At 32.6% G+C, this 26,499-nt stretch overlaps 3 protein-coding genes across 7 annotated transcripts; 1 reads left to right on the forward strand and 2 right to left on the reverse strand.

Annotated features, from left to right (window-relative positions):
- Positions 1-2,680: 2,680 nt before the first annotated feature.
- LOC106413518 (reticulon-like protein B22) lies at positions 2,681-3,872 on the reverse strand. The gene is made up of 4 exons (XM_022691869.2): positions 3,664-3,872; positions 3,305-3,446; positions 3,027-3,096; positions 2,681-2,903 (listed from the first exon to the last, which is right to left on the reverse strand). Exons 1-4 carry the CDS (start codon positions 3,828-3,830, stop codon positions 2,809-2,811), a joined length of 474 nt encoding a protein of 157 aa, XP_022547590.1. The 5' UTR covers positions 3,831-3,872; the 3' UTR covers positions 2,681-2,808.
- An 11,501-nt stretch (positions 3,873-15,373) lies between these two features.
- LOC106411814 (protein FAM32A) lies at positions 15,374-16,669 on the reverse strand. Of its 2 annotated transcripts, none has more exons than XM_013852648.3 (3): positions 16,547-16,669; positions 15,975-16,125; positions 15,374-15,874 (listed from the first exon to the last, which is right to left on the reverse strand). In XM_013852648.3, the coding sequence occupies exons 2-3, from the start codon at positions 16,123-16,125 to the stop codon at positions 15,600-15,602; spliced, it is 426 nt and encodes a 141-aa protein (XP_013708102.1). In that variant the 5' UTR covers positions 16,547-16,669; the 3' UTR covers positions 15,374-15,599. The 2 variants fall into 2 exon arrangements, with proteins under 2 accessions (XP_013708102.1, XP_013708103.1); XM_013852649.2 differs by having other exon boundaries at positions 16,492-16,557.
- Positions 16,670-16,843: 174 nt separating this feature from the next.
- Positions 16,844-26,259, forward strand: LOC106415406 (helicase SEN1). 4 transcript variants are annotated; one of them, XM_013856106.3, is made up of 22 exons: positions 16,844-17,092; positions 17,187-17,571; positions 17,644-17,760; positions 17,852-17,931; positions 18,022-18,168; positions 18,273-18,421; positions 18,511-18,641; positions 18,763-18,885; positions 18,987-19,060; positions 19,339-19,917; positions 20,008-20,116; positions 20,241-20,378; positions 20,586-20,882; positions 21,028-21,298; positions 21,399-22,525; positions 22,609-23,011; positions 23,104-24,014; positions 24,093-24,158; positions 24,237-24,362; positions 24,491-24,729; positions 24,821-25,881; positions 25,967-26,259. In XM_013856106.3, the coding sequence occupies exons 1-22, from the start codon at positions 16,965-16,967 to the stop codon at positions 25,996-25,998; spliced, it is 6,693 nt and encodes a 2,230-aa protein (XP_013711560.2). In that variant the 5' UTR covers positions 16,844-16,964; the 3' UTR covers positions 25,999-26,259. The 4 variants fall into 4 exon arrangements, 3 of the variants coding, with proteins under 3 accessions (XP_013711560.2, XP_013711563.2, XP_013711561.2); XR_007316675.1 differs by lacking the exon at positions 25,967-26,259 and having other exon boundaries at positions 24,496-24,729; positions 24,821-25,077; XM_013856109.3 differs by lacking the exons at positions 24,821-25,881; positions 25,967-26,259 and having other exon boundaries at positions 24,449-24,677.
- The last annotated feature ends 240 nt before the right edge of the window (positions 26,260-26,499 follow it).

A 26,499-nucleotide genomic window follows, 5' to 3' on the forward strand; every position in this document is an offset into this window, starting at 1 on the left:
AAGATACTAAAAATTATTTAATTACCAAAGAAAAATTGTTAAAATATTTGTGATATTGAAAAAAACTAATTTTGAAAATAGGAACTTCTAAAAATAGTTAATATTAACTGGAAATAATTATTTGATAGTAATTGTTTTTCTAAATCCTAAAAAAAATTAAAAATATTATTTATTATTAATTTCATTTTCTAAAACCCTAAAAAGCTGTAAGAGAACATTTGATATATTTTTAAAAAATCATAAACAAAAGAGATTTGTATCATATTTTTAAATTCTAACCTAAATAAAATTGTAAAAAGTTATTTGGTTACGTTTTTAAGAGATAATTTGATGATGAACATGATACTAAAAATTATTTCCTTTGTTTAAAATTAGTTTAGATACGAATTGTATAAATATTATTTTTTAAACCTATTTTACAGTAACTAGAAATTATTATTTGATAATAATTTATTTTTTCTAAAATTTTAAAGTGAATATAATTGTAAAAGGTTATATGATAGTACTTTTCCTTTCCTAAAATCCTAAACAAAAAATATAAATAGAATTTGATATATATATATATATATAATGATTTTAAAGGAGCCCTTTTAAAAAAAATCCAAACAAAAATAAAATTTAAAATTATTTAATAATAATCATAAAAAATAATTTGATGACAAGTATGATGTTCAACCTATTTAATTAACAAAAATCAAAAATTAGGATATATATTTGAAAATCAAAATCATACACATGTTTGGTACAAAATCATCGTCATGATTGCTATTTATATGGGTTTGGTCATACGAAAATCATACACATGTTTGATATATATTTTCATGTTTGGTTATAAGAAATAGATTATTATTATTATTGTCACTGATGTGATTTTTATATACATTTTGTCAAAAAAAGAATCAAGTTTCATCGGCATCTTATTACATTTTTTGTTTTTGCTATGTAACATTTTTCTACTTCATTTTTAATTAAAATTTTGTTATAGAAAGATATCCATAATGCTCTGGATTATGGTTAACCACAACAATCAAATATATATATTTATGTTCTGCCAAGAAATCTTCTATTTAGGTAGCTACTTTGTAAGCATTATCATTCATGTATATTGAGACTGTAATTGGTGACAACTAAAAGGAATATGTGGAATGATATAAATTATTATTTCTGAAATTTAATGAAATGGAATCAACATTCCACTTGTTCCAAAACGTTTTTGGTTTGGAATGATTTTTCAAATGATACTTAATTTTAATTCTGGAATGGTATGGAATGTTATTGAATGAAAAGGAATACACATTCCATTTTTTAATTGTAACTGGTGAAATTTTTTTGGAATGCACATGAATTAAGCATTCAAGAAGTTTGCATTCGAGTTGCAGTCTGATACTATCATTCTTAGTAACACAAACTGTACTTGTCCGGATTGATTGTCATGGTCAACTATATTTATAATAGAAACTAAACTCCCATGTTTTAATAATATTGATTTTGTATTCAAGATTTAGCCAAATCCAGAAATACATGCATTGCTAATTTTTTTTATAAAAAAAATTAAAAAAGAAAGAATGTTTTCCATTCAAAGGTTATAAATACTCAAACATGTTTGACATCTTTATCATTACAAAAAATAATCTTAGATCCACAACATGAATCGTTTGATAGCTTTTGTGTTTATTAGTGCTATGTTCTTTGGGTTGAGTGAAGCTTGCAAGAAAAACATTGTAATGATTGCTAATCAACTATATTCTTATCGTGGCAATTTGTTGATCGAATGTAGTGATAACAAGGGGAAATTTTCATCTAATCTGTTAAGTTTCGATGCAAGTCCGTTTATCATTTCTTTCAGCGACTATAGATGGCCAAAAGAAACACGATGGGATTGCACTATTAGTCATGGAGAGAATAATAAGTTTTATTATGATCTTCAAGTATATCATGCAAATTTTCAGCAATGTGGTCAGTTACGTTCATGGATTGCCAAAGATGATGGAATTTGGTTTACAGAAAGCTATGAATATCGAGCAGGGTTTGTTTTACCTTGGAAAACACGTGGCTAGTTTTCTGCTTTACTTTGTTCTTACAATAACTACACACATTAAATAAAAGAAATTGATTTTGCTTTAAGTTTGTTGAATAAAAAAATATAAAATAAGATATCTCATTTCTATAATACATAAAAGAATTACATTGTCTATTGTACACATCTTATTATATAAATATTGGTTCTTCAAAGTTGTTAATTAACATGATCGCAACACACATGATCGCGACATGTGTCAATAAATTTTTTAAAATTGCGACATGTGTCAAAAATATGATCAATTTTCTTAAGATTTAAAAGAGATTTAGAAAATAAAAGTTATTATTACAAAAAATATATTTTTACGATTCATTTTAAGATTTTGGAAAATAACAATTACTATTACATAGTCTTTTATATTATATATTGTTAAAAATTATTGGATAGTAATTTTTATTTTTATTATATATTAAAGACGCGTGTCGTCTCTGTAGAGAAGGAGTTTCCATGTGGACACACATGAGAAATACCAACAATTATATATATATATATATATAGATAAGGAGATTTAGCATTTATCATTTCACTGTTTATGTGTGATTTAAAATTTTTAATGAGATGATTTAATAATTTGTTTTAATTTGTTAACTAATGACCCAATATTTCAAGATTTTTATGATTTTTTATCAATTATATATATGCTAGGAGAGTGAGTTAAAGGAGAAAACAATTTTAGACAGATTGTGATTGTGAGAGTCAAATGTTAAGAACTCTGTAGCTGATTCTTCTCATTCTGAAGTCTCTCTGTTAGTTCGATTCAGTACAGAGTTTCCGGTAGATTGAGAGTTCTGACAAGCCATGTAGAGACAGAACAAACATAGTCCTGTTTCAGACAGAAAGAAAGTATTAGTCAGAAACAGGTTCTGCAGATTCTTTTACATACATTATTCTTTTACATACATTCAAAATGAGTAGTCTTAACACTTGGGAAAGAGTATATGCTTACCCGCATAAGCAATGGTCATACCCGATATGATTCGTCCCAGAGCTGCCAGGAAATATAGAGAGATCACGACCTGAAAGTAAGAAAACATCCCAAGGGAACAACAATAAAGTTTAGAAGTTTGTCAATACGTAGAAGAATCATGTCTGATAATCGCGTTAGAAAAAAGGACAGGATTCTACAGAATGTTAGTCAAATGACATAAACATCAGTAAATGGCATTCAAAGTATCTCTTCTACTGTAATATAACCAAGGAGACGAAAAAAAAAACTGAACTTGCCTTAAGAAAAAGTCTCTTGTCATGTCCTGTTGCTGCAACACGCAAAACGGATTCAGCAGCACCAACAGTATTAGCTAATCGTGCAAAGATGTTACTGGCTGTGTCTTGTGATATTTGCCACTCTAATGGATCCACAGGTACCCTTCAAAATAAACATTCACAGTAACAAAATGCTTCATTTTTCGTATCCTAATTCGTTGTGATGAACAAAAAAATCAATATCAAAATCAAACAACAAAGAATCCTTATCGAAGAAGAAAGTTCAACATTCACACGATTATGATAAAACCATAGACAACAAAAGGCACACTGAATCTAACAGATCAGAGACAGAAGACAAACAAATTGGAGAATCTTACGAGACATTGAGTTGACGAAAGAGAAGACCGAGAATGGCGAGGGAGGACAAGAGAACGATGAGGACATCGGAGAAGAGGGAGAGAAGAGTTGCGTTTCGATTAGCGCAATGGTGATACACAAGCGTCCCGCTTATCAGTAATCCTATCGCCTTTCCCATTTCCCCCATCTCTGAATCTTATTGGTTCCGACATCGTTCGTTAGTTTTCTTTCATATAAAACAATGAAACAGCGACGAGTTTTGGTTTGCCGGTCTGACTTCGGTTCACATTTGGTTCGACGGCTAATTGAATGAAATGGAATACACATACCATTTTTTAATTGTAACTCGTGAAATTTTTTTGGAATGCACATGAATTAAGCATTCAAGAAATTTGCATTCGAGTTGCAGTCTGATACTATCATTCTTAGTAACACAAACTGTACTTGTCCGGATTGATTGTCATGGTCAACTATATTTATAATAGAAACTAAATCTCATGTGTTTAATAGTATTGATTTTGTATTCAAGATTTAGCCAAATCCAGAAATACATGCATTGTTAATTTGTTTTTATAAAAAAAGTTAAAAAGAAAGAATGTTTTCCATTCAAAGGTTATAAATACTCAAACATGTTTGACATCTTTATCATTACAAAAAATAATCTTAGATCCACAACATGAATCGTTTGATAGCTTTTATGTTTATTAGTGCTATGTTCTTTGGGTTGAATGAAGCTTGCAAGAAAAACATTGTAATGATTTCTAATCAACTATATTCTTCTCGTGGCAATTTGTTGATCGAATGTAGTGATAACAAGGGAAAATTTTCATCTAATCTGTTAAGTTTCGATGCAAGTCCGTTTATCATTTCTTTCAGCGACTATAGATGGCCAAAAGAAACACGATGGGATTGCACTATTAGTCATGGAGAGAATAATAAGTTTTATTATGATCTTCAAGTATATCATGCAAATTTTCAGCGATGTGGTCAGTTTCGTTCATGGATTGCCAAAGATGATGGAATTTGGTTTACAGAAAGCTATGAAGATCCAGCAGGGTTTGTTTTACCTTGGAAAACACGTACCTAGTTTTCTGCTTTACTTTGTTCTTACAATAACTACAAACATTAAATAAAAGAAATCGATTTTACTTTAAGTTTGTTGAATAAAAAAAATATAAAATAAGATATCTCATTTCTATAATACATAAAAGAATTACAATGCCTATTGTACGCATCTTATTATATAAATCTTGGTTCTTCAAAGTTGTTAATTAATATGATCGCGACATGTGAATAAATTTTTTAAAATTGCGACATGTGTCAAAAATATGATCTATTTTCTTAAGATTTAAAACAAATTTAGAAAATAAAAGTTATTATTACAATAAGTATCTTTTTACGATTCTTTTTAAGATTTTGGAAAATAACAATTACTATTACATAGTCTTTTATATTATATATTGTTAAAATTATTGGATAGTAATTTTTATTTTTACTATATATTGAAGACGCGTGTCGTCTCTGTAGAGAAGGAGTTTCCACGTGGATACACAGAAAAAATACCAACAATTATATATATATATATATAGATAAGGAGATTTAGCATTTATCGTTTCACTGTTCATGTGTGATTTTAAATTTTTAATGAGATGATTTAATACTTTGTTTTAATTTGTTAATTAATGACCCAATATTTCAAGATTTTTATGATTTTTTATCAATTATATATATGCTAGGAGAGTGAGTCAAAGGAGAAAACAATTTTAGACAGATTGTGATTATGAGAGTCAAATGTTAAGAACTCTGTAGCTGATTCTTCTCATTCTGAAGTCTCTCTGTTTGTTCGATTCAGTACAGAGTTTCCAGTAGAATGAGAGTTCTGACAAGCCATGTAGAGACAGAACAAACATAGTCCTGTTTCAGACAGAAAGAAAGTATTAGTCAGAAACAGGTTCTGCAGATTCTTTTACATACATTATTCTTTTACATACATTCAAAATGAATAGTCTTAACACTTAGGAAAGAGTATATGCTAAAGAAGGCCACACTCGAATTAAGGTTAAACCGGTTACCTATTGAACCGTTTGATAAAACTTGGGCTTACAACGGGCGGGATGAGCAACACGAGAACGACTCATGAAAGTCCGGATAGCAAACTATATTAATGAGTTCTTTTTTATTTTCTTTTTTTAGGTCATGAAGAGTTATTTTTTTATAAAAATAAAATTTATATAGCTTGATCCGATATGGCAACATGCCAACATATCAGATATTAAACTAATAATAACAGATATTACACTTTAATAATAATATAGATTCATAATAAGGGAAGTTCACAAAATAATCTTAATTTTAAAGTAAATAAATAGTCTTCCCTTTTAAAAGATAATCTTAAACAACATAATATATATTTTAAAATTATTGAGAATTTTATTTAAATCAATCTATTTCCCAAATTATTACAAAATAATTAAAATAACATAAATTAAGATATTTTTAATGAATAAAAATTAATTTAATCTTTCTTTTTTATTTAAGTTCCTTTTTATATCTTTCAAATAACATATATGATAAAATAAAATATTAATAATATTTAATGAAAATATATTTTTATATATATAATGTGATTTCATAAAAAGGAATGTTTAGAAAAACAGTCTTGATATTAAAGTAAAAAAATAATTATCCCTTTTAAAAATTCATCGGTTATGTTTTTGATCAAAAACATTCAATGTATTTGACAAAAAAATGAGTTTTTTCCTTAAAAATAAAATTAATATCGTGTGATCCGATATGTCCACATATCAGATATTAAACTCGAAAAATATCAAAAAAGGTATGAGTTGCAAAGAGCATCAGGTGCTTTACATATGACTTGGATTTAGAAGAACACACCTTCGGTAGTAACTAATGTGGGAAAAAAATGACTTATATAAATATTATATTTTATATAAGTTTTACAATATTTTTATTTATTAGTTATTATAGTAGTTATTATAATTTTTAAAAGTAAATATTTTTTATTTTGTAATCAAATATTATTATTGAACATTATTTTAGATTTTTATTTAATTTTCTTTTTTTTAATTTAATTTACTTTTTAATTATTCGAATGAAACGAATCGGATCACAAATACCTCTATAAATCCGGATATCCGCTCTGTATCCACTTCTGATAAAAAGTGATAGGATGGGATCAATAAAACTTAAGTCAAAGATTTAGTTTTAGTTTTGAGTTTAGTTTCTAAAAGTGTGGTTTTACAGTCAGACCAAATAAATAAACATTACCATAAAGCTCTGGATTATGGTTGACCACTACAATCAAATATATATACTTATGTTCTGCCAAGAAATCTTCCGTTTAGGTAGCTATTTTGTAAGCATTATCATTCATGTATACTGAGACTGTAACTGGTGACAACTAAAATGAATATGTGGAATGATATAAATTATTATTTCTGAAATTTAATGGAATGGAATCAACATTCCACTTATTCCAAAACGTTTTTGATTTGGAATGATTTTTCAAATGATACTTAATTTTTTTATAAAATAGTATGAAATGTTATTGAATGAAATAGAATACACATTCTATTTTTTAATTGTAACTGGTGAAATTTTTTTGGATTGCACATGAATTAAGCATTCAAGAAATTTGCATTCGAGTTGCAGTCTGATACTATCATTCTTAGTAACACAAACTGTACTTGTCCAGATTGATTGTCATGGTCAACTATATTTATAATAGAAACTCAATCTCATGTTTTAATAGTATTGATTTTGTATTCAAGATTTAGCCAAATCCAGAAATACATGCATTGTTAATTTGTTTTTATAAAAAAGGTTAAAAAGAAAGAATGTTTTCCATTCAAAGGTTATAAATACTCAAACATGTTTGACATCTTTATCATTACAAAAAATAATCTTAGATCCACAACATGAATCGTTTGATAGCTTTTATGTTTATTAGTGCTATGTTCTTTGGGTTGAATGAAGCTTGCAAGAAAAACATTGTAATGATTTCTAATCAACTATATTCTTCTCGTGGCAATTTGTTGATCGAATGTAGTGATAACAAGGGGAAATTTTCATCTAATCTGTTAAGTTTCGATGCAAGTCCGTTTATCATTTCTTTCAGCGACTATAGATGGCCAAAAGAAACACGATGGGATTGCACTATTAGTCATGGAGAGAATAATAAGTTTTATTATGATCTTCAAGTATATCATGCAAATTTTCAGCGATGTGGTCAGTTTCGTTCATGGATTGCCAAAGATGATGGAATTTGGTTTACAGAAAGCTATGAAGATCCAGCAGGGTTTGTTTTACCTTGGAAAACACGTACCTAGTTTTCTGCTTTACTTTGTTCTTACAATAACTACAAATATTAAATAAAAGAAATCGATTTTGCTTTAAGTTTGTTGAATAAAAAAAATATAAAATAAGATATCTCATTTCTATAATACATAAAAGAATTACAATGCCTATTGTACGCATCTTATTATATAAATCTTGGTTCTTCAAAATTGTTAATTAACATGATCGCGACATGTGTCAATAATTTTTTTAAAATTGCGACATGTGTCAAAAATATGATCTATTTTCTTAAGATTTAAAACAAATTTAGAAAATAAAAGTTATTATTACAATAAGTATCTTTTTACGATTCTTTTTAAGATTTTGGAAAATAACAATTACTATTACATAGTCTTTTATATTATATATTGTTAAAATTATTGGATAGTAATTTTTATTTTTACTATATATTGAAGACGCGTGTCGTCTCTGTAGAGAAGGAGTTTCCACGTGGATACACAGGAAAAATACCAACAATTATATATATATATATATATAGATAAGGAGATTTAGCATTTATCGTTTCACTGTTCATGTGTGATTTTAAATTTTTAATGAGATGATTTAATACTTTGTTTTAATTTGTTAATTAATGACCCAATATTTCAAGATTTTTATGATTTTTTATCAATTATATATATGCTAGGAGAGTGAGTCAAAGGAGAAAACAATTTTAGACAGATTGTGATTATGAGAGTCAAATGTTAAGAACTCTGTAGCTGATTATTCTCATTCTGAAGTCTCTCTGTTAGTTCGATTCAGTACAGAGTTTCCAGTAGAATGAGAGTTCTGACAAGCCATGTAGAGACAGAACAAACATAGTCCTGTTTCAGACAGAAAGAAAGTATTAGTCAGAAACAGGTTCTGCAGATTCTTTTACATACATTCTTCTTTTACATACATTCAAAATGAATAGTCTTAACACTTAGGAAAGAGTATATGCTAAAGAAGGCCACACTCGAATTAAGGTTAAACCGGTTACCTATTGAACCGTTTGATAAAACTTGGGCTTACAACGGGCGGGATGAGCAACACGAGAACGACTCATGAAAGTCCGGATAGCAAACTATATTAATGAGTTCTTTTTTCTTTTCTTTTTTTAGGTCACGGAGAGTTATTTTTTTATAAAAATAAAATTTATATAGCTTGATCCGATATGGCAACATGCCAACATATCAGATATTAAACTAATAATAACAGATATTACACTTTAATAATAATATAGATTCATAATAAGGGAAGTTCACAAAATAATCTTAATTTTAAAGTAAATAAATAGTCTTCCCTTTTAAAAGATAATCTTAAACAACATAATATATATTTTAAAATTATTGAGAATTTTATTTAAATCAATCTATTTCCCAAGTTATTACAAAATAATTAAAATAACATAAATTAAGATATTTTTAATGAATAAAAATTAATTTAATCTTTCTTTTTTATTTAAGTTCCTTTTTATATCTTTCAAATAACATATATGATAAAATAAAATATTAATAATATTTAATGAAAATATATTTTTATATATATAATGTGATTTCATAAAAAGGAATGTTTAGAAAAACAGTCTTGATATTAAAGTAAAAAAATAATTATCCCTTTTAAAAATTCATCGGTTATGTTTTTGATCAAAAACATTCAATGTATTTGACAAAAAAATGAGTTTTTTCCTTAAAAATAAAATTAATATCGTGTGATCCGATATGTCCACATATCAGATATTAAACTCGAAAAATATCAAAAAAGGTATGAGTTGCAAAGAGCATCAGGTGCTTTACATATTACTTGGATTTAGAAGAACACACCTTCGGTAGTAACTAATGTGGGACAAAAAATGACTTATATAAATATTATATTTTATATAAGTTTTCCAATATTTTTATTTATTAGTTATTATAGTAGTTATTATAATTTTTAAAAGTAAATATTTTTTATTTTGTAATCAAATATTATTATTGAACATTATTTTAGATTTTTATTTAATTTTCTTTTTTAATTTAATTTACTTTTTAATTATTCGAATGAAACGGATCGGATCACAAATACCTCTATAAATCCGGATATCCGCTCTGTATCCACTTCTGATAAAAAGTGATAGGATGGGATCAATAAAACTTAAGTCAAAGATTTAGTTTTAGTTTTGAGTTTAGTTTCTAAAAGTGTGGTTTTACAGTCAGACCAAATAAATAAACATTACCATAAAGCTCTGGATTATGGTTGACCACTACAACCAAATATATATACTTATGTTCTGCCAAGAAATCTTCCGTTTAGGTAGCTATTTTGTAAGCATTATCATTCATGTATACTGAGACTGTAACTGGTGACAACTAAAATGAATATGTGGAATGATATAAATTATTATTTCTGAAATTTAATGGAATGGAATCAACATTCCACTTATTCCAAAACGTTTTTGATTTGGAATGATTTTTCAAATGATACTTAATTTTTTTATAAAATAGTATGAAATGTTATTGAATGAAATAGAATACACATTCCATTTTTTTAATTGTAACTGGTGAAATTTTTTTGGAATGCACATGAATTAAGCATTCAAGAAATTTGCATTCGAGTTGCAGTCTGATACTATCATTCTTAGTAACACAAACTGTACTTGTCCAGATTGATTGTCATGGTCAACTATATTTATAATAGAAACTAAATCTCATGTTTTAATAGTATTGATTTTGTATTCAAGATTTAGCCAAATCCAGAAATACATGCATTGTTAATTTGTTTTTATAAAAAGGTTAAAAAGAAAGAATGTTTTCCATTCAAAGGTTATAAATACTCAAACATGTTTGACATCTTTATCATTACAAAAAATAATCTTAGATCCACAACATGAATCGTTTGATAGCTTTTATGTTTATTAGTGCTATGTTCTTTGGGTTGAATGAAGCTTGCAAGAAAAACATTGTAATGATTTCTAATCAACTATATTCTTCTCGTGGCAATTTGTTGATCGAATGTAGTGATAACAAGGGAAAATTTTCATCTAATCTGTTAAGTTTCGATGCAAGTCCGTTTATCATTTCTTTCAGCGACTATAGATGGCCAAAAGAAACACGATGGGATTGCACTATTAGTCATGGAGAGAATAATAAGTTTTATTATGATCTTCAAGTATATCATGCAAATTTTCAGCGATGTGGTCAGTTTCGTTCATGGATTGCCAAAGATGATGGAATTTGGTTTACAGAAAGCTATGAAGATCCAGCAGGGTTTGTTTTACCTTGGAAAACACGTACCTAGTTTTCTGCTTTACTTTGTTCTTACAATAACTACAAACATTAAATAAAAGAAATCGATTTTGCTTTAAGTTTGTTGAATAAAAAAAATATAAAATAAGATATCTCATTTCTATAATACATAAAAGAATTACATTGCCTATTGTACGCATCTTATTATATAAATCTTGGTTCTTCAAAGTTGTTAATTAACATGATCGTGACATGTGTCAATAAATTTTTTAAAATTGCGACATGTGTCAAAAATATGATATATTTTCTTAAGATTTAAAAGAGATTTAGAAAATAAAAGTTATTATTACAAAAAAATATCTTTTTTACGATTCTTTTTAAGATTTTGGAAAATAACAATTACTATTACATAGTCTTTTATATTATATATTGTTAAAATTATTGGATAATAATTTTTATTTTTATTATATATTGAAGACGTGTGTCGTCTCTGTAGAGAAGGAGTTTCCACGTGGACACACAGGAGATTTAGCATTTATCGTTTCACTGTTTATGTGTGATTTTAAATTTTTAATGAGACGATTTAATACTTTGTTTTAATTTGTTAATTAATGACCCAATATTTCAAGATTTTTATGATTTTTTATCAATTATATATATGCTACGAGAGTGAGTCAAAGGAGAAATTTTTTTTAGATAGATTGTGATTATGAGAGTCAAATGTTAAGAACTCTGTAGCTGATTCTTCTCATTCTGAAGTCTCTCTGTTAGTTCGATTCAGTACAGAGTTTCCGGTAGATTGAGAGTTCTGACAAGCCATGTAGAGACAGAACAAACATAGTCCTGTTTCAGACAGAAAGAAAGTATTAGTCAGAAACAGGTTCTGCAGATTCTTTTACATACATTATTCTTTTACATACATTCAAAATGAATAGTCTTAACACTTAGGAAAGAGTATATACTAAAGAAGGCTACACTCGAATTAAGGTTAAACCGGTTACCTATTGAACCGTTTGATAAAACTTGGGCTTACATCGGGCGGGATGAGCAACACGAGAACGACTCATGAAAGTCCGGATAGCAAACTATATTAATGAGTTCTTTTTTCTTTTCTTTTTTTAGGTCACGAAGAGTTATTTTTTCTTAAAAATAAAATTTATATAGCTTGATCCGATATGGCAACATGCCAACATATCAGATATTAAACTACTAATAACAGATATTACACTTTAATAATAATATAGTGCAATTCATAATAAGGAAAGTTCACAAAATAATCTTAATTTTAAAGTAAATAAATAGTCTTCCCTTTTAAAAGATAATCTTAAACAACATAATATATATTTTAAAATTATTGAGAATTTTATTTAAATCAATCTATTTCTCAAATTATTACAAAGTAATTAAAATAACATAAATTAAGATATTTTAATGAATAAAAATTAATTTAATCTTTCTTTTTTATTTAAGTTCCTTTTTATATCTTTCAAATAACATATATGATAAAATAAAATATTAATAATATTTAATGAAAATATATTTTTATATATATAATGTGATTTCATAAAAAGGAATGTTTAGAAAAACAATCTTGATATTAAAGTAAAAAAATAATTATCCCTTTTAAAAATTCATCGGTTATGTTTTTGATCAAAAAAATTCAATGTATTTGACAAAAAATTAGTTTTTTCCTTAAAAATAAAATTAATATCGTGTGATCCGATATGTCCACATATCAGATATTAAACCCGAAAAATATCAAAAAAGGTATGAGTTGCAAAGAGCATCAGGTGCTTTACATATGACTTGGATTTAAAAGAACACACCTTCGGTAGTAACTAAAGTGGGACAAAAAATGACTTATATAAATATTATATTTTATATCAGTTTTACAATATTTTTATTTATTAGTTATTATAGTAGTTATTATAATTTTAAAAAGTAAATATTTTTTTATTTTGTAATCAAATATTATTATTGAACATTATTTTAGATTTTTATTTAATTTGCTTTTTTTAATTTAATTTACTTTTTAATTATTCGAATGAAACGGATCGGATCACAAATACCTCTATAAATCCGGATATCCGCTCTGTATCCACCTCTGATAAAAAGTGATAGGATGGGATCAATAAAACTTAAGTCAAAGATTTAGTTTGAGTTTTGAGTTTAGTTTCTAAAAGTGTGGTTTTACAGTCAGACCAAATAAATAAACATTACCATAAAGCTCTGGATTATGGTTGACCACTACAATCAAATATATATACTTATTTTCTGCCAAGAAATCTTCCGTTTAGGTAGCTACTTTGTAAGCATTATCATTCATGTATACTGAGACTGTAACTGGTGACAACTAAAATGAATATGTGGAATGATATAAATTATTATTTCTGAAATTTAATGGAATGGAATCAACATTCCACTTATTCCAAAACGTTTTTGATTTGGAATGATTTTTCAAATGATATTTAATTTTTTTATGGAATAGTATGAAATGTTATTGAATAAAATGGAATACACATTCCATTTTTAATTATAACTGGTGAAATTTTTTTGGAATGCACATGAATTAAGCATTCAAGAAATTTGCATTCGAGTTGCAGTTTGATACTATCATTCTTAGTAACACAAACTGTACTTGTCAGGATTGATTGTCATGGTTAACTATATTTATAATAGAAACTAAATCCCATGTTTTAATAGTATTGATTTTGTATTCAAGATTTAGCCAAATCCAGAAATACATGCATTGTTAATTTGTTTTTATAAAAAAGGTTAAAAAGAAAGAATGTTTTCCATTCAAAGGTTATAAATACTCAAACATGTTTGACATCTTTATCATTACAAAAAATAATCTTAGATCCACAACATGAATCGTTTGATAGCTTTTATGTTTATTAGTGCTATGTTCTTTGGGTTGAATGAAGCTTGCAAGAAAAACATTGTAATGATTTCTAATCACCTATATTCTTCTCGTGGCAATTTGTTGATCGAATGTAGTGATAACAAGGGGAAATTTTCATCTAATCTGTTAAGTTTCGATGCAAGTCCGTTTATCATTTCTTTCAGCGACTATAGATGGCCAAAAGAAACACGATGGGATTGCACTATTAGTCATGGAGAGAATAATAAGTTTTATTATGATCTTCAAGTATATCATGCAAATTTTCAGCGATGTGGTCAGTTTCGTTCATGGATTGCCAAAGATGATGGAATTTGGTTTACAGAAAGCTATGAAGATCCAGCAGGGTTTGTTTTACCTTGGAAAACACGTACCTAGCTTTCTCCTTTACTTTGTTCTTACAATAACTACAAAAATTAAATAAAAGAAATCGATTTTGCTTTAAGTTTGTTGAATAAAAAAGTTTGATATTAATTAAAAATTATGAAATAAGATATCTCATTTCTATAAGTCATAAAAGAATTACATTGCTATTGTACATATACATTATACAATTCTCTCATAACTCAGTAGAAACATAAAATTCATAGCAAGGCCGGCTCATCAATTAGAGCTTTTGGGTAAAAAAATAATAATATGGCCTATTGACAAATTTTTATTTTTAAATTAGTTTAAATTAAATATAATTATTTAAGCTAATTTATTATTGTGTGCGAAATTTTCCAAAATAAATTTAGTTTTTAAAATATACAAAACCAAATTTAGTTAAAAATGTATTTATATATATTTTTAATTACAAAATTAAAAATTAAATCATTGACTCTTGGGCCCGGGGGGAAGTCGCACTCTTGGCCATGCTACCTAAGCCGCCCCTCCATCACAAGTATCATAATATCAGCACAGAATGTGTTCTATGCCTATCCATTATGGAAACTTGGAATCACTTGTTTTTCTCTTGTCAGTACTCTGCTCAGGTGTGGAGTTCGCTAATGAGAGGTCTGTTCAAAGATGACTATAGTCTATAGGACATTAGCACGGACTGGAATGTCACTACAACGCTCATCAAAGACACCGCTTACAATCAATGTCACTATAGGACATTAGCACGGACTGGAATGTCACTGTAACAGTCTTTTGATTGAATATAATTTCACATTCATTAAAAAAAAACATGGATAATTTCTCTCCATTTCTCTCAGTCTCTGCCATGTGTATAAAAAAATACACCTCTCGTGGGGTGTCTCGTAGTCGTGTCTGTTCCAGCTGTTGACAAAGATTGTTTTGTGATTGACATAATAGAACAAGTTTGGAAATTGAGAGATACAGAAGGAATAGTGAACATCCCACGAATATTTGTCAATCATAAAAAGACCAGAGGTCACATAATAAAAAAAAGTTATGGGAATAACACAAGAGAGATCCAACAACAGTAGTTGTTTAACAAAGCCAAATTTATCAATAAGCAGAGAGAGAGACAAGGAAGAAGGTAGATTTAACCAGGTCCGACTTTAGGGATATCGTAGTGCTCACTCATGTTAGCCAGATACTGATTGAAATCCTCAATCCTGTTACGGTGAGACTTGTTCGCTTCCTTGGCTAGTTTCTGCACATCCAGTTTCTGCTTCTGCTCTATGTACCTTCTTTCTGCTGGCGTTAACAGATCATCATCCTCATCATCAGGTTGCACTTTCCCATCCTCCTTTTCACTCCTACCCTCCTCCTCTTCTTCTTCTTCCATCAATTTACCCAATGTTTCTACGTTTTCTCCTATAACCCAAGCCGACAAATCAGTCAACACCACATCGAATCTCTTCTTTCAATTCGTTATAAAATATTACGAAATGAAAAGAAGCCTGTCATGTGTTACCTTCTATGAGTTCATGTTCAGTAATCTTAAGAGCTTGCTCTTCGTGTTTCTTCTGCTTCTTCTTCCTCTTCTTTACTCCACCTGCTTTCACATCTAAGGCCTTCCCTTTCAGCTTTAGCTTCCCACCAATAACATTGTCGTATGCCGACATCTGAACAAACACAAGTAGCACATAACAAAAATATTACAACTGTAAAACCAAAGAGGAAGTAATGTAGTAGTCAAGGCAAAGACTTTGAGAGGGGCACACAATAGTCTGAAACTCACAAAATACAGTTACAAGTTAAAACTAACCATTAGAAAACATAATCAAAGATTATTAACGAGGTTACTGAGATCAATCAGCTATAAACCCTAATTTGATTCCCCTTTGAATCAATCAGACATCGCAGTCTTTAAGCATCCAACAAAATTAAAGCGAGCCATTACATAACGCACAGTAGATCTACAGTGTATACCCTAACAATCAGCAGAGTCCATAGCTACGAAGCATAAAGAGAAACCCTAATCGAATCACCTAAATCGAAGCAGAAGCATGAATTAAAACTCAGAACCCTAATCGAATCAATCACCTGAAATCGAGAGAGGAGCTTGCAAGAGACCGAGAAAGAAGAGATTAATTATTTTTTTGTTTTTTCTAAAAAGAATTAATCGAAAGAGGAGCTTGCAGGTCAGTGTGTTTCCCGCGTACGAAGCCCGTTCCTTAACGGCCCATTATCTATAAAACGATGTCGTATCAACGTACTCGCTTTTTAAAGGCAAAAAAATAATTAGGGCCTGCATAAAAAGCCCATTCAATAACGGCTCGTCATCGAATAAACGGGGTCGTTTCATCCTTCTTCTACGCTCGCTTTTTAAAGGCGAAAAAATAATAATAAGGGTTTTCAAATTGGTTAAAAATTCGATTTCTTCTTCCTCTGTAACATCGGAAACTTCAATTCCCGTCGCCGGAAACTCTTGACTTCGCCTCCCCTGCCGAGGAGGAGAAAAATGACGAGTAAAGCCTCCTCAAGTGTTGAGATCCTGACCCGGTGGAGGAGAATCGAGGAAGACGAAGAGGAGAACGACGATTCTGATCCCTCTACAGTACGCCGTCTTAACCAGCGCAAAGAACAATGGTTCCCTTCCTTCTCTATCTCTCTCTCTCTCTCCCTCTCACTTCTTTCGTTAAAATTGAGTTTGAATCCGAGCCCAAGCTGATGTTTTCTACAGGTTTACAGATGCATTCACCATGCTGATCTCCTTGCCGAAGGAGACTCATATCTGGTGCGGGTGTAGCGACGTGATGGGACCTCTTATCGAGACGTTCTACAATTTCTTCAGAGACGATAGAGAGGACTCGCCTCTTAAAGTTTTGTGGAAGAGAATCTCTGGGGAGATGCGGACTTGTGCTCAGTGTATCTCTCAGCACCATCAGACGCAAGAGATGTATGAGAAAGAGTACGAGTGCGCTTCCGTTGGTCCGTTGCTCGTTGTGCTGCGTAAGCTTGATGAGCAGAGAGTGACTACTCACTTGCAAGAGATTAACTTGATGATAGAAAAAGGAGCGTATGATCCTGATCATCATCATGCTGAAGTTGTTAGTGTAATGTACGAGGTAGTGTCGGAGATTCTGTGATTGTTATTTCAATGATGAACGATTTGTGTTGATTCCGGGGGGTGTTTTCAGGTTTTGATGTTTCCCTTCTTCTTTGACGACATGTCCTTATGCACTGAGTTTGAGAAGTTCATTGAGTCGATCGACAACATTCATGAGCTGGCATTTGCTGAGAATCAAGAATTTCCGGTATAGTCTTATCCCGTGGAGAGGTTCTTGTGTTTCTTGCTTAACTAAAATCTCTCTGACTTGGTATATTCTCTCATTTTATCCTTTTTAGGGTGTGTATGCGCTTCTTTTTCTCAATAGAAGGGTGCGTGTCATTGGTTATCGCTTGGCAAGGGCCATGGGGAAGTTGAGGTATATATATATATGTTCTCATGACTGTATTTATTGCTTATGAAACTTTGATTGCTATAATGTATGTTATATTATCTGCTTCCTTGGCAGGTCAGCAACTCAGTTGGAACGCCTTCAGCCATTGCTCAAGAAATTCATTGGAATTCTTGAGATGGAGGGAATGCCTTCTTCATCTCAGGATCCAAGGCCGAGGATTAATCTAGACCGCTCATCCATATGGCTTGGGATGACATCATTGTAAGACTTAATGACTAAATCTCATTTTGTAGTTTTTGTCTTATATTGTTGTTATTTAATTTTTCTTGATTTGCTGATTCCTGAATGTTTTCGGTTTCTTAAAGGCTTGAGTTCTTAGAAGGCCCTGCTTTTGAAGAGGGGATATTAGAGCCTTATCCCATTTTTGTTGATACAGTGTTGAATCATATAAGCGGCGATTCACCTGAGTTCTCACTGGCTGTTAATTGCCTCAAAGAGCTATTTAAGACACTTGGTATGGTAACTATTGTTGTTTTTCAAAGTACTCAGTGTATCTTGAAACTCTATATTATGTTTAGATGATACATTCTCACATTCTCAAAGGTTGTAAGCTTTGGCTTAGGGCTACCTTGTCCCCAAGTGTGATGCGTAACACGTTGTTGGGTCAGTGTTTCCATACAAGAGCCGAGAAGATCCACAAAGCCATTTTTGATCTTTTCCAGCCATTATTACAGGCAAGCTTGATATAGTTTCTCCTAAATATATGATTTCTCTAAAGAGATTTGTCATGATTGACGTGTTTTGTGCTCTTCGTTTCAATTTTACTTATCTTTTCATATTATGCATTATGTCCAGTCCCTTGAGGCTTTGCGAGATGGTGAGCATGAAAAGCAACGTAGACACTTTCTCTACTTTCTCCTTCATCAGGTCCCAGTTAGCAGTAACTTCAGTGTTTTAGCGAGAAGAATTGGCCACAAGGTAGTTCTACTAACACATATTTGTTGCATTTTTTTCTTGGAGTGAAACTCTTTGATCCCTTTATCTATCTTCACCAAACTTTTTTTCTTTCTTTCTTTCAGATTGCTCTTCTTATTGTGCTCAGAGGTTACAAGATGAACCCTCCTTGCCCTCCCTTTGAGTGTGCACACATGTGGTTAGTATAACTGGTCCTATCTTTTCTTTTGCAGCTGTTTGTTGTGTCTGGTACTTGAGAGAATCGGCTTTAAATTCCATCCTTGGCTTTGAATATCTATAAAATACTTTTCACATGAGCTTGAAGGATATTAAGTATGAAGATTCTTGTTTCATTATATATATGTTGTGGTTGTGATTGTTTCTTTCTTCTCACAAGTTCCCGTTCGCTTATTACGTATTTTATTTTGGTATGATAGATGAAAATACACGTTTTCTCATAGACAATTGATTTGACAGGGGACCGTCTCTTGTGTCATCGTTTAACGATTCTGCACTACATATATCATTGCGTCAACCTGCTATTGATCTTGTCCAAACTATCCTGGTATCTGATGCTACGGCCCTACTAGCTTCGCTGCTACGAAATAATACAGGCAACTATATGGGAAATGAGGTAAAATATGACGACGATGACAGTAATCTTCCCTTTCCCCATGCTGTCGAAGATGTAAGTGATCGTCCGTGGAGTGACTTTACCCAGCAGAGCAAAGTTACTCTTGGGGAGTGTAAAGAGTGGATGTGCATTCCAATGCTCTGGATTACTACTCTTACAAATACAAATCTTCTAAACCTTCCAGTATCGCTATCCCAAGCAGTATTTTGGTCTCGGTCACGTTTTTGTTTGGTGGAATCTGAAAAGAACGATGACATGACGGTTGATATGGAAACCTGGCTTTCATCTTCCGCTGTTGAAATCAAAGGCACGCTTGGATGGAAGGTAGCAACAGGTTCTGATGACGGGGGGCCAGGAAAGGAGTCAAAAAACTCTGTAACAGTATCAAAGATGTGTCCTACTTTAATACGAACATTGAAGAGGTACTTTTTCATTTCACTATTGTGGTAGGAAAACCACGAAGTCTCTGTTACGATTTGTTATAGTGAGGCTTTTGGGTTTTGATTTTGTAGATTGACCACTGGTTTTCTGGTCCAAATGGGTGAAGAGTATCGAAAACAATGGACCTGGGTACCAGGGATGAGCGAAACTTTCATCCTTTCTCTTTCAGATCCAGATGATGTACGTAACAACCTGAAATGATTGATGGGTACCATCTCACGAGATGATTGCTTTATGTTTAAAACTCTCTGGTTCAAATGCGTGTAATGTTGAGCAATGTTGCTAGTGTTGTTTTTGTTGACAGAATATACGGCAGTTTGGAAAGTCTATGCTGGAACACGTTTCAAATACCAGAGGTCTGTCTTGTGGGCTGAAGTTTCTCTGCTCTCAAAGTTCACACCTCGTACATGTTTTTTCTGGAGCTACACATGTTTTACAGCAGGTAGGCAGCAGCTACATTCTATTCAAGATATAGAACGATACACATACAATGAGTCCTTCAACTTTTGTCTCATGAATGCAAGTTCAGTAATAATTTGCATTTTTCTGCTCCGTACGTGATGATGTTCTTAATGTTAGTCTTTGCTTAGGCTACAACACGTCCACCCTTTGCCACTATTGCTTATTTCAGTTTTGCTGATTTTGGCAGGTCCATTTGAGCTCTGTCCTACAAAGATTTCAGATCCTGCATCATTTTTTCTTTCTATTATTCAAGCTGCTGAAGGAAGAGGATGTGGTCATTATTACTGAAGCTGTGAAGAGTTCTGCAGGGGGATTTTTGAGGCAACCGGACTTCAGTGCTCCTCCTGTGATTGAGAGCAGAAATTCCTCCACTGCTACCCCGGAATTACTGAAGTTTCTCTACTCGCTGGCAGAAGTTGCCTGGGCCGCAGTAAGGAAGTGCTTAGCTGAGGGAAAGACTTTCATCCATCAAAGTCTTTGCCAGGTATTAGATAGTGAGCCTTTGTTATACATCTATTGCTTATGCTTTATTCTACTGTCCTCTTGGGTTGTCTATCTTTGAGCTATTTGTGATTCAAATTAGTCGAGTATGGCTTTTTGCTTAGGTTCCAATTTATCTTAATTGGCAGATGACGTGTGTACGTTTGCTTGAGATAACTCCTGTCGTTCTGGGAAAGCTTAGACTAAGCCGTGAAGAGTCCTGTGCTATTGGAGGAGCTTTGAAAGATGCATCTGATCTTAAATGGCTTCCTGATCTCATTGATTGGGGAAGGTCACAACTTAAAGTTGTTGTTACGTATTGGAGACGAGCATTAGCGGCTTTGCTAGATATCTTGCAAGGATCAAAGAGTGACACTTGTTCCTCAGCAGTCCAGGCTATCAGACGTGTGTTGTCTGCTGGTAAGTGGTTTTCGTGCTTGCCCGTTGTTACTAATTGGCAATTTTGAATTATATTTCTCTGATTATAGAATTCATCATGCTTTTCCTCTTTTTAATTCAGATGATCTTGACATCGAGCAATTAGCAGACCAAATCTCCCGCCTTGTTCCCAAGAAAAATGAGTGCCTTAAACCTGTTAAAGCTGTTGGCAGAGCACCAGATAATGTGATGGATCTAACAGAGGATGTGACTGAGAAGGAATCATTGAAGAATTTACCTAGTTTGCATAAGTCTCATCAACTTGATATCAATAAAACTCTTCCACCTATCAGAAGCATGTCACGGGTCCCATCTCTGAAGAAGGGTACTTCTAGTATTGATACTTCAAAGAGTTCGGCGGCAGTTGTCTCAGAGAAAGATGTTTCAGTAAGATCCAGCAATATGGTTAGGGACCTTCCCACCACAAGCGCTGAACCAAGCAAGGTTGGTAGCATGAGTAAGGATGCAGAAAACAGACAGACTGTGGGAGGTCCTCTTTCACTTGTAAACAGAGCCAACTTAAAGAACGCTGCTGATGAATTCATCTCTCGTGGAACTTCGAAAGAGGCCCAGAAATCTGCGATTTCCAACACCAAAGGCATGGATTTGAGAAAAGTAGTTATTGAGCCGGAGGTTGATCCACTGGATTTGGCACTTAAATCTCTGAAACCCCAGCCATTGCCCCTAGCAAAACCAGGACCTATTGTTCCCAAACGACAAGTTATTCAACTTTGTGCACCTGTAAATAAGAAAGCTGAGCGTTGGCAGAGGCAAGCAGCTGGATTTAAAAGATTCAGGCCACCAAAGCTTGAAGATTGGTTTAGAAAGATTTTGCAAATGGACTACTATGCAATAGTGGGACTGGCGTCAACAAATAAAGATGAGAATCAGAATGTCGGAAAGTTCAGGGAAGTTCCAGTGCGTTTTAGCTCACCTGAGCAATATGTACAGATTTTCCAGCCCTTGGTTCTCGAAGAGTTTAAAGCACAGTTGCAAAGTTCCTTCCAGGAGATATCGTCATTGGAGGAGATTTATTATGGTGATCTGTCTGTTTTGTCGATTGAAAGGGTTGATGACTTCCACTTTGTTCGTTTTATTAAAGACGAAAGTGATGGACCCAACTCGAAAAGTTTCTCTGAGAATGATTTGATTTTGTTCACAAAAGAGCATCCAGAAAACAGTAATGTTGGTGGTAATATGATTGGAAAGGTATGTGGTATTGCTAATACTTGAACTTAATAAATTTCTCACATATAATCATATGATCTTTATTGGCCTTGCTTGTTTCTTAGGTGGAAGGGCGGGAATGGGATGAGAAAAAACGGTCGAGTATTTTGAATGTGCGCTTGTATCTTCAGAATGCGTCTTCACGATTAAATCAAGCTAGAAGGAATCTATTGGAACGTAGCCAATGGCATGCATGTCGGATTTTAAACATTACATCCCAAATCCGAGAGTTTCAAGCGTTGTCATCCATTAAGGATATCCCCGTTCTTCCTGTGATCTTGAGCCCTTTGGGTGACTCGAACTATGACTCTGAAACTAAAAGATCAGATCTGCGTTCATTACCACATTCTTTACAACAAATACTCAAATCATCTTTCAATGAGAGTCAACTTCAGGCTATTAGCGTTTCCATTGGCTCATCCAATCTGACAAAAGAGTTTGACATTTCACTTATTCAGGGTCCTCCAGGTTAGTCGTTTTCTTTCTTTGTCAGTATTAACCAATTATTTTGATACTATGCTAGTCTTTGATCTTTGATGAATATTTTTTTTGCTTGATAGGAACTGGCAAGACTCGCACTATTGTTGCCATTATTAGTGGTTTGCTTGCTTCCGTTTCACGTAAAACTGGAAATTCTGAGCAAGATCATAGTTCTTCTACAACTTCTAGGCAGAGAATGAATCCGAATGTGGCTATGGCAAGGGTATGGCAAGATGCAGCTCTGGCTAAACAGCTAGATGATGATGGGGAGTCAAAGAAAAAGATAGGAGAAAAGATTGGTAAGGGAAGGGTATTGATCTGCGCTCAGTCAAATGCTGCAGTTGATGAATTAGTTTCGCGAATATCTAGTTTAGGCATTTATGGTATGGATGGGAAGATGTTTAAACCGTATCTTGTGAGGGTTGGTAATGCAAAAACTGTTCATCCAAATTCACTGCCCTTCTTTTTGGACACCCTGGTCGATCAGCGCTTAGCAGAGGAGAAATTGCGGATAAACAAAGCTAAGAGTAATAAGGCTGAAGATTCTTCTGCCTTACTGCGCTGTAATTTAGAGAAGGTCGTTGATCAGATCACCCGTTTTGAAGCTAAGCGTGCAAACTTAAACCAGGAAAGTTTGGACGCCAAAGAAAAGCTAGGGAGTAAAAACCTCGATATAGATGATGATGGCAAGCCAATGTCTGATGCAGAGCTAGGAATAAGATTGCGGAGGCTATATGAGCAAAAGAGGAAAATTTACAAAGATCTTGGTGCTGTTCAGGCTCAAGAGAGAAAAGCTAACAATGAAATTAGAGCATTGAAGCATAAGTTGAGGAAGTCCATTCTTAAAGATGCTCAAATAGTTGTTACGACTTTAAGTGGTTGTGGAGGAGACTTGTACAATGTGTGTGCTGAATCTTCATCAGCCCATAAATTTGGCAGTCCATCTGAAGATAATTTGTTTGATGCTGTAGTGATTGACGAAGCAGCTCAGGTGAAGACACTACACGCCTGATTGTTTTGCAGAGGTGTTCGTGTCACAACTCATTACTAATTTGTTTTTGTTTTACAGGCTCTGGAGCCAGCTACCTTGATTCCTCTACAGCTCTTAAAGTCGAGAGGGACTAAATGCATAATGGTGAGAATCGTTCACTTGTGTTACAAAACGTTCTATAAATTTGCAGTTTTTTTCTAATAACATTTTCGGTGATTAAAGGTTGGAGATCCAAAGCAGCTTCCAGCAACTGTTCTCTCCAACATTGCTAGTAAATACTTGTATGAGTGCAGCATGTTTGAACGCTTACAAAGGGCTGGTTATCCTATCCTTATGCTTACTCAACAGGTATACATCACCTGATTTTCTTGGCTCGTAGTTTCAGTTTTGGAATTTCTCCTTTCACATAATCTTATGTTTACATGATGTAATAGTGAATTTGGAACTTGGGCTTACACTTTCTCTGCTAAAAACAGTATAGGATGCATCCAGATATTTGTAGATTCCCGTCTATGCATTTCTACGACAATAAGCTGCTGAATGGTGTCGACATGTCAAGTAAATCAGCTCCGTTTCACGAGAGCCCTTATCTTCGACCATATGTTTTCTATGATATTGTTGACGGCCAAGAGCATCGAAGTGGGGACTCTAGCTCCGTCTGCAATGAACAAGAAGCTGAAGCTGCTGTTCAACTGCTTAGATTTTTCAAAAAGAGGTCTATAACTATCTTAAGCTCTCTTTGTTCACACTCGTTTTAGAAACATATTAAATATTATTTTCTTCACTGGCTGTCTCGTTGCTTACAGATACCCCTCTGAATTTGTCGCTGGAAGGATTGGCATCATTACTCCCTACAAACGTCAGCTTGCGGTTTTGCGTTCTCGTTTCTCTAGTGCATTTGGATCTCAAGTGGCAGCAGATATGGAACTGAATACTGTGGATGGCTTTCAAGGGAGAGAAGTCGACATATTGGTGCTATCCACTGTAAGAGCTACTCATTCTGCTTCTGATGGGAACAATCAAAGTCGGATTGGTTTTGTTGCAGATGTTAGACGTATGAATGTTGCTCTCACAAGAGCCAGACTCTCCCTTTGGGTTTTTGGTAACACAAGAACGTTGCAAAGAGACCATAACTGGGGTGCTCTTGTGAAAGATGCAAAAGAAAGAGAAGCCATCATACCAGTTAAGAGACCATACAACATGTTTGGCGAGAAAGCCACGGAACAAAAACAGTTTGAGAATCTTTCAAAGAATTTTCCTGAGCCTGAGAAACAGCAGCAGCATTCTCGCCGTAAAGAACATAGAGCAGAGACATCCTCTGATAGAAAAATGAGGAAACCTGATGGAGACGTTGTGCCTCTCTCATCAAAAGGATCAGAGAGCAAGCAGAGCAGACGAAAAGCCAAAGAAGAAGCTTCTTCTCAAAGGGAAAACCAAGCAACAGGCAGTGAGGAAGTAAGATCCGAAGTGAATCCTAGGCGGAACCAAGAGAAGAAAGAAAAAATGAAAGGTATAGAGAAAAGCAGTAATCCAGAGGATACAGATGTAACTAGTTCGAAGAAGAAGAAGGAAGAACCAAATGCGTGGAAGAAATCTAAGAAGGCTTCATCGAAGCTTGACAGTAACAAGAGGGAGAAATCCACAGATGAATCTGAACAGAGAGACCGACAAATAAACAAAGGCAATGCTTCCTGTAACCAAGGAGGTGGTGAAGATGTAGTATCTAAGCGGAAAAAGCAGCGTGAAGCTGTTGCTGCCATTCTAAATTCGTCTCTGATTCCTTCACATAAGCCTAAACCTCCAAAGCGACCGTTGTCCCCAAGTTCAACTGCAAGCAGTCACACAAGACCGTCTAAAGCTATCAAAGGTAAAAAAATTCATTGCATACCTAATCTTGAGTGATGTTTTGCCTCAAATGCTGAAACCTTTGAATTCACTCTTCTTATTTGCAGAATCCACCAAGAACAACAGTAAACAAAGATAACAAATGATTTCACAATTGTTATTTCAGGCAATCATGAAACCAGTTGCTAACTAATGTTTTTGGGTGACTACTTAAACATTTACTGGCATCATCATAGGTTCCTCGAGTATAAGATTAAAAAGTAGCACTCGGGATTTTTTTTGGCTCACCTATAATGAATTAGCCTATCCTTTACAATATTTTGTATCTCCAGTTTCAAAATTTTGGATGTAAAGTTGCCTGTTATGCTTGCCATCTATTAGTTTTACATTTGCTTTGTTCCTTCCAAGGATTTTAGATGAAAATTAGTTGGGAACTGTATAAAAATTGAAGTCACTGATACTCAATTACGCTAATACAAACACTGGAAAAAACTAACAAGGAACAAAATCAAAACAATCAGCTTCTTTCTTTTTTCCTGAATGTATATATACGTTGTTCTTGGCTTTCTTCTCCTGCAAATCAAAATCTCAATCATGACTCATGAGTGTTTATCTCAACAAGATTCAGACATAACTTCAT

The sequence above is a fragment of the Brassica napus genome, chromosome A9 (genome assembly GCF_020379485.1).
Source record: "Brassica napus cultivar Da-Ae chromosome A9, Da-Ae, whole genome shotgun sequence".
Lineage (NCBI taxonomy): Eukaryota > Viridiplantae > Streptophyta > Magnoliopsida > Brassicales > Brassicaceae > Brassica > Brassica napus.

Bases quoted from the DNA above. Each gene is read 5' to 3' on its own strand.
- LOC106415406 (XM_013856106.3), top strand. From the start codon at position 16,965: ATGACGAGTAAAGCCTCCTCAAGTGTTGAGATCCTGACCCGGTGGAGG. The intron at 19,061-19,338 runs GTTAGTATAACT...TTGATTTGACAG, and splicing joins TTTGAGTGTGCACACATGTG to GGGACCGTCTCTTGTGTCAT. The intron at 24,015-24,092 runs GTGAAGACACTA...TTTGTTTTACAG, and splicing joins TGATTGACGAAGCAGCTCAG to GCTCTGGAGCCAGCTACCTT.
- LOC106411814 (XM_013852648.3), bottom strand. From the start codon at position 16,125: ATGTCGGCATACGACAATGTTATTGGTGGGAAGCTAAAGCTGAAAGGG. The intron at 15,875-15,974 runs GTAACACATGAC...CTTGGGTTATAG, and splicing joins TGAACATGAACTCATAGAAG to GAGAAAACGTAGAAACATTG.
- LOC106413518 (XM_022691869.2), bottom strand. From the start codon at position 3,830: ATGGGGGAAATGGGAAAGGCGATAGGATTACTGATAAGCGGGACGCTT. The intron at 3,447-3,663 runs GTAAGATTCTCC...TTTATTTTGAAG, and splicing joins TTTCGTCAACTCAATGTCTC to GGTACCTGTGGATCCATTAG. The intron at 3,097-3,304 runs GCAAGTTCAGTT...TCTTACTTTCAG, and splicing joins ACAAGAGACTTTTTCTTAAG to GTCGTGATCTCTCTATATTT.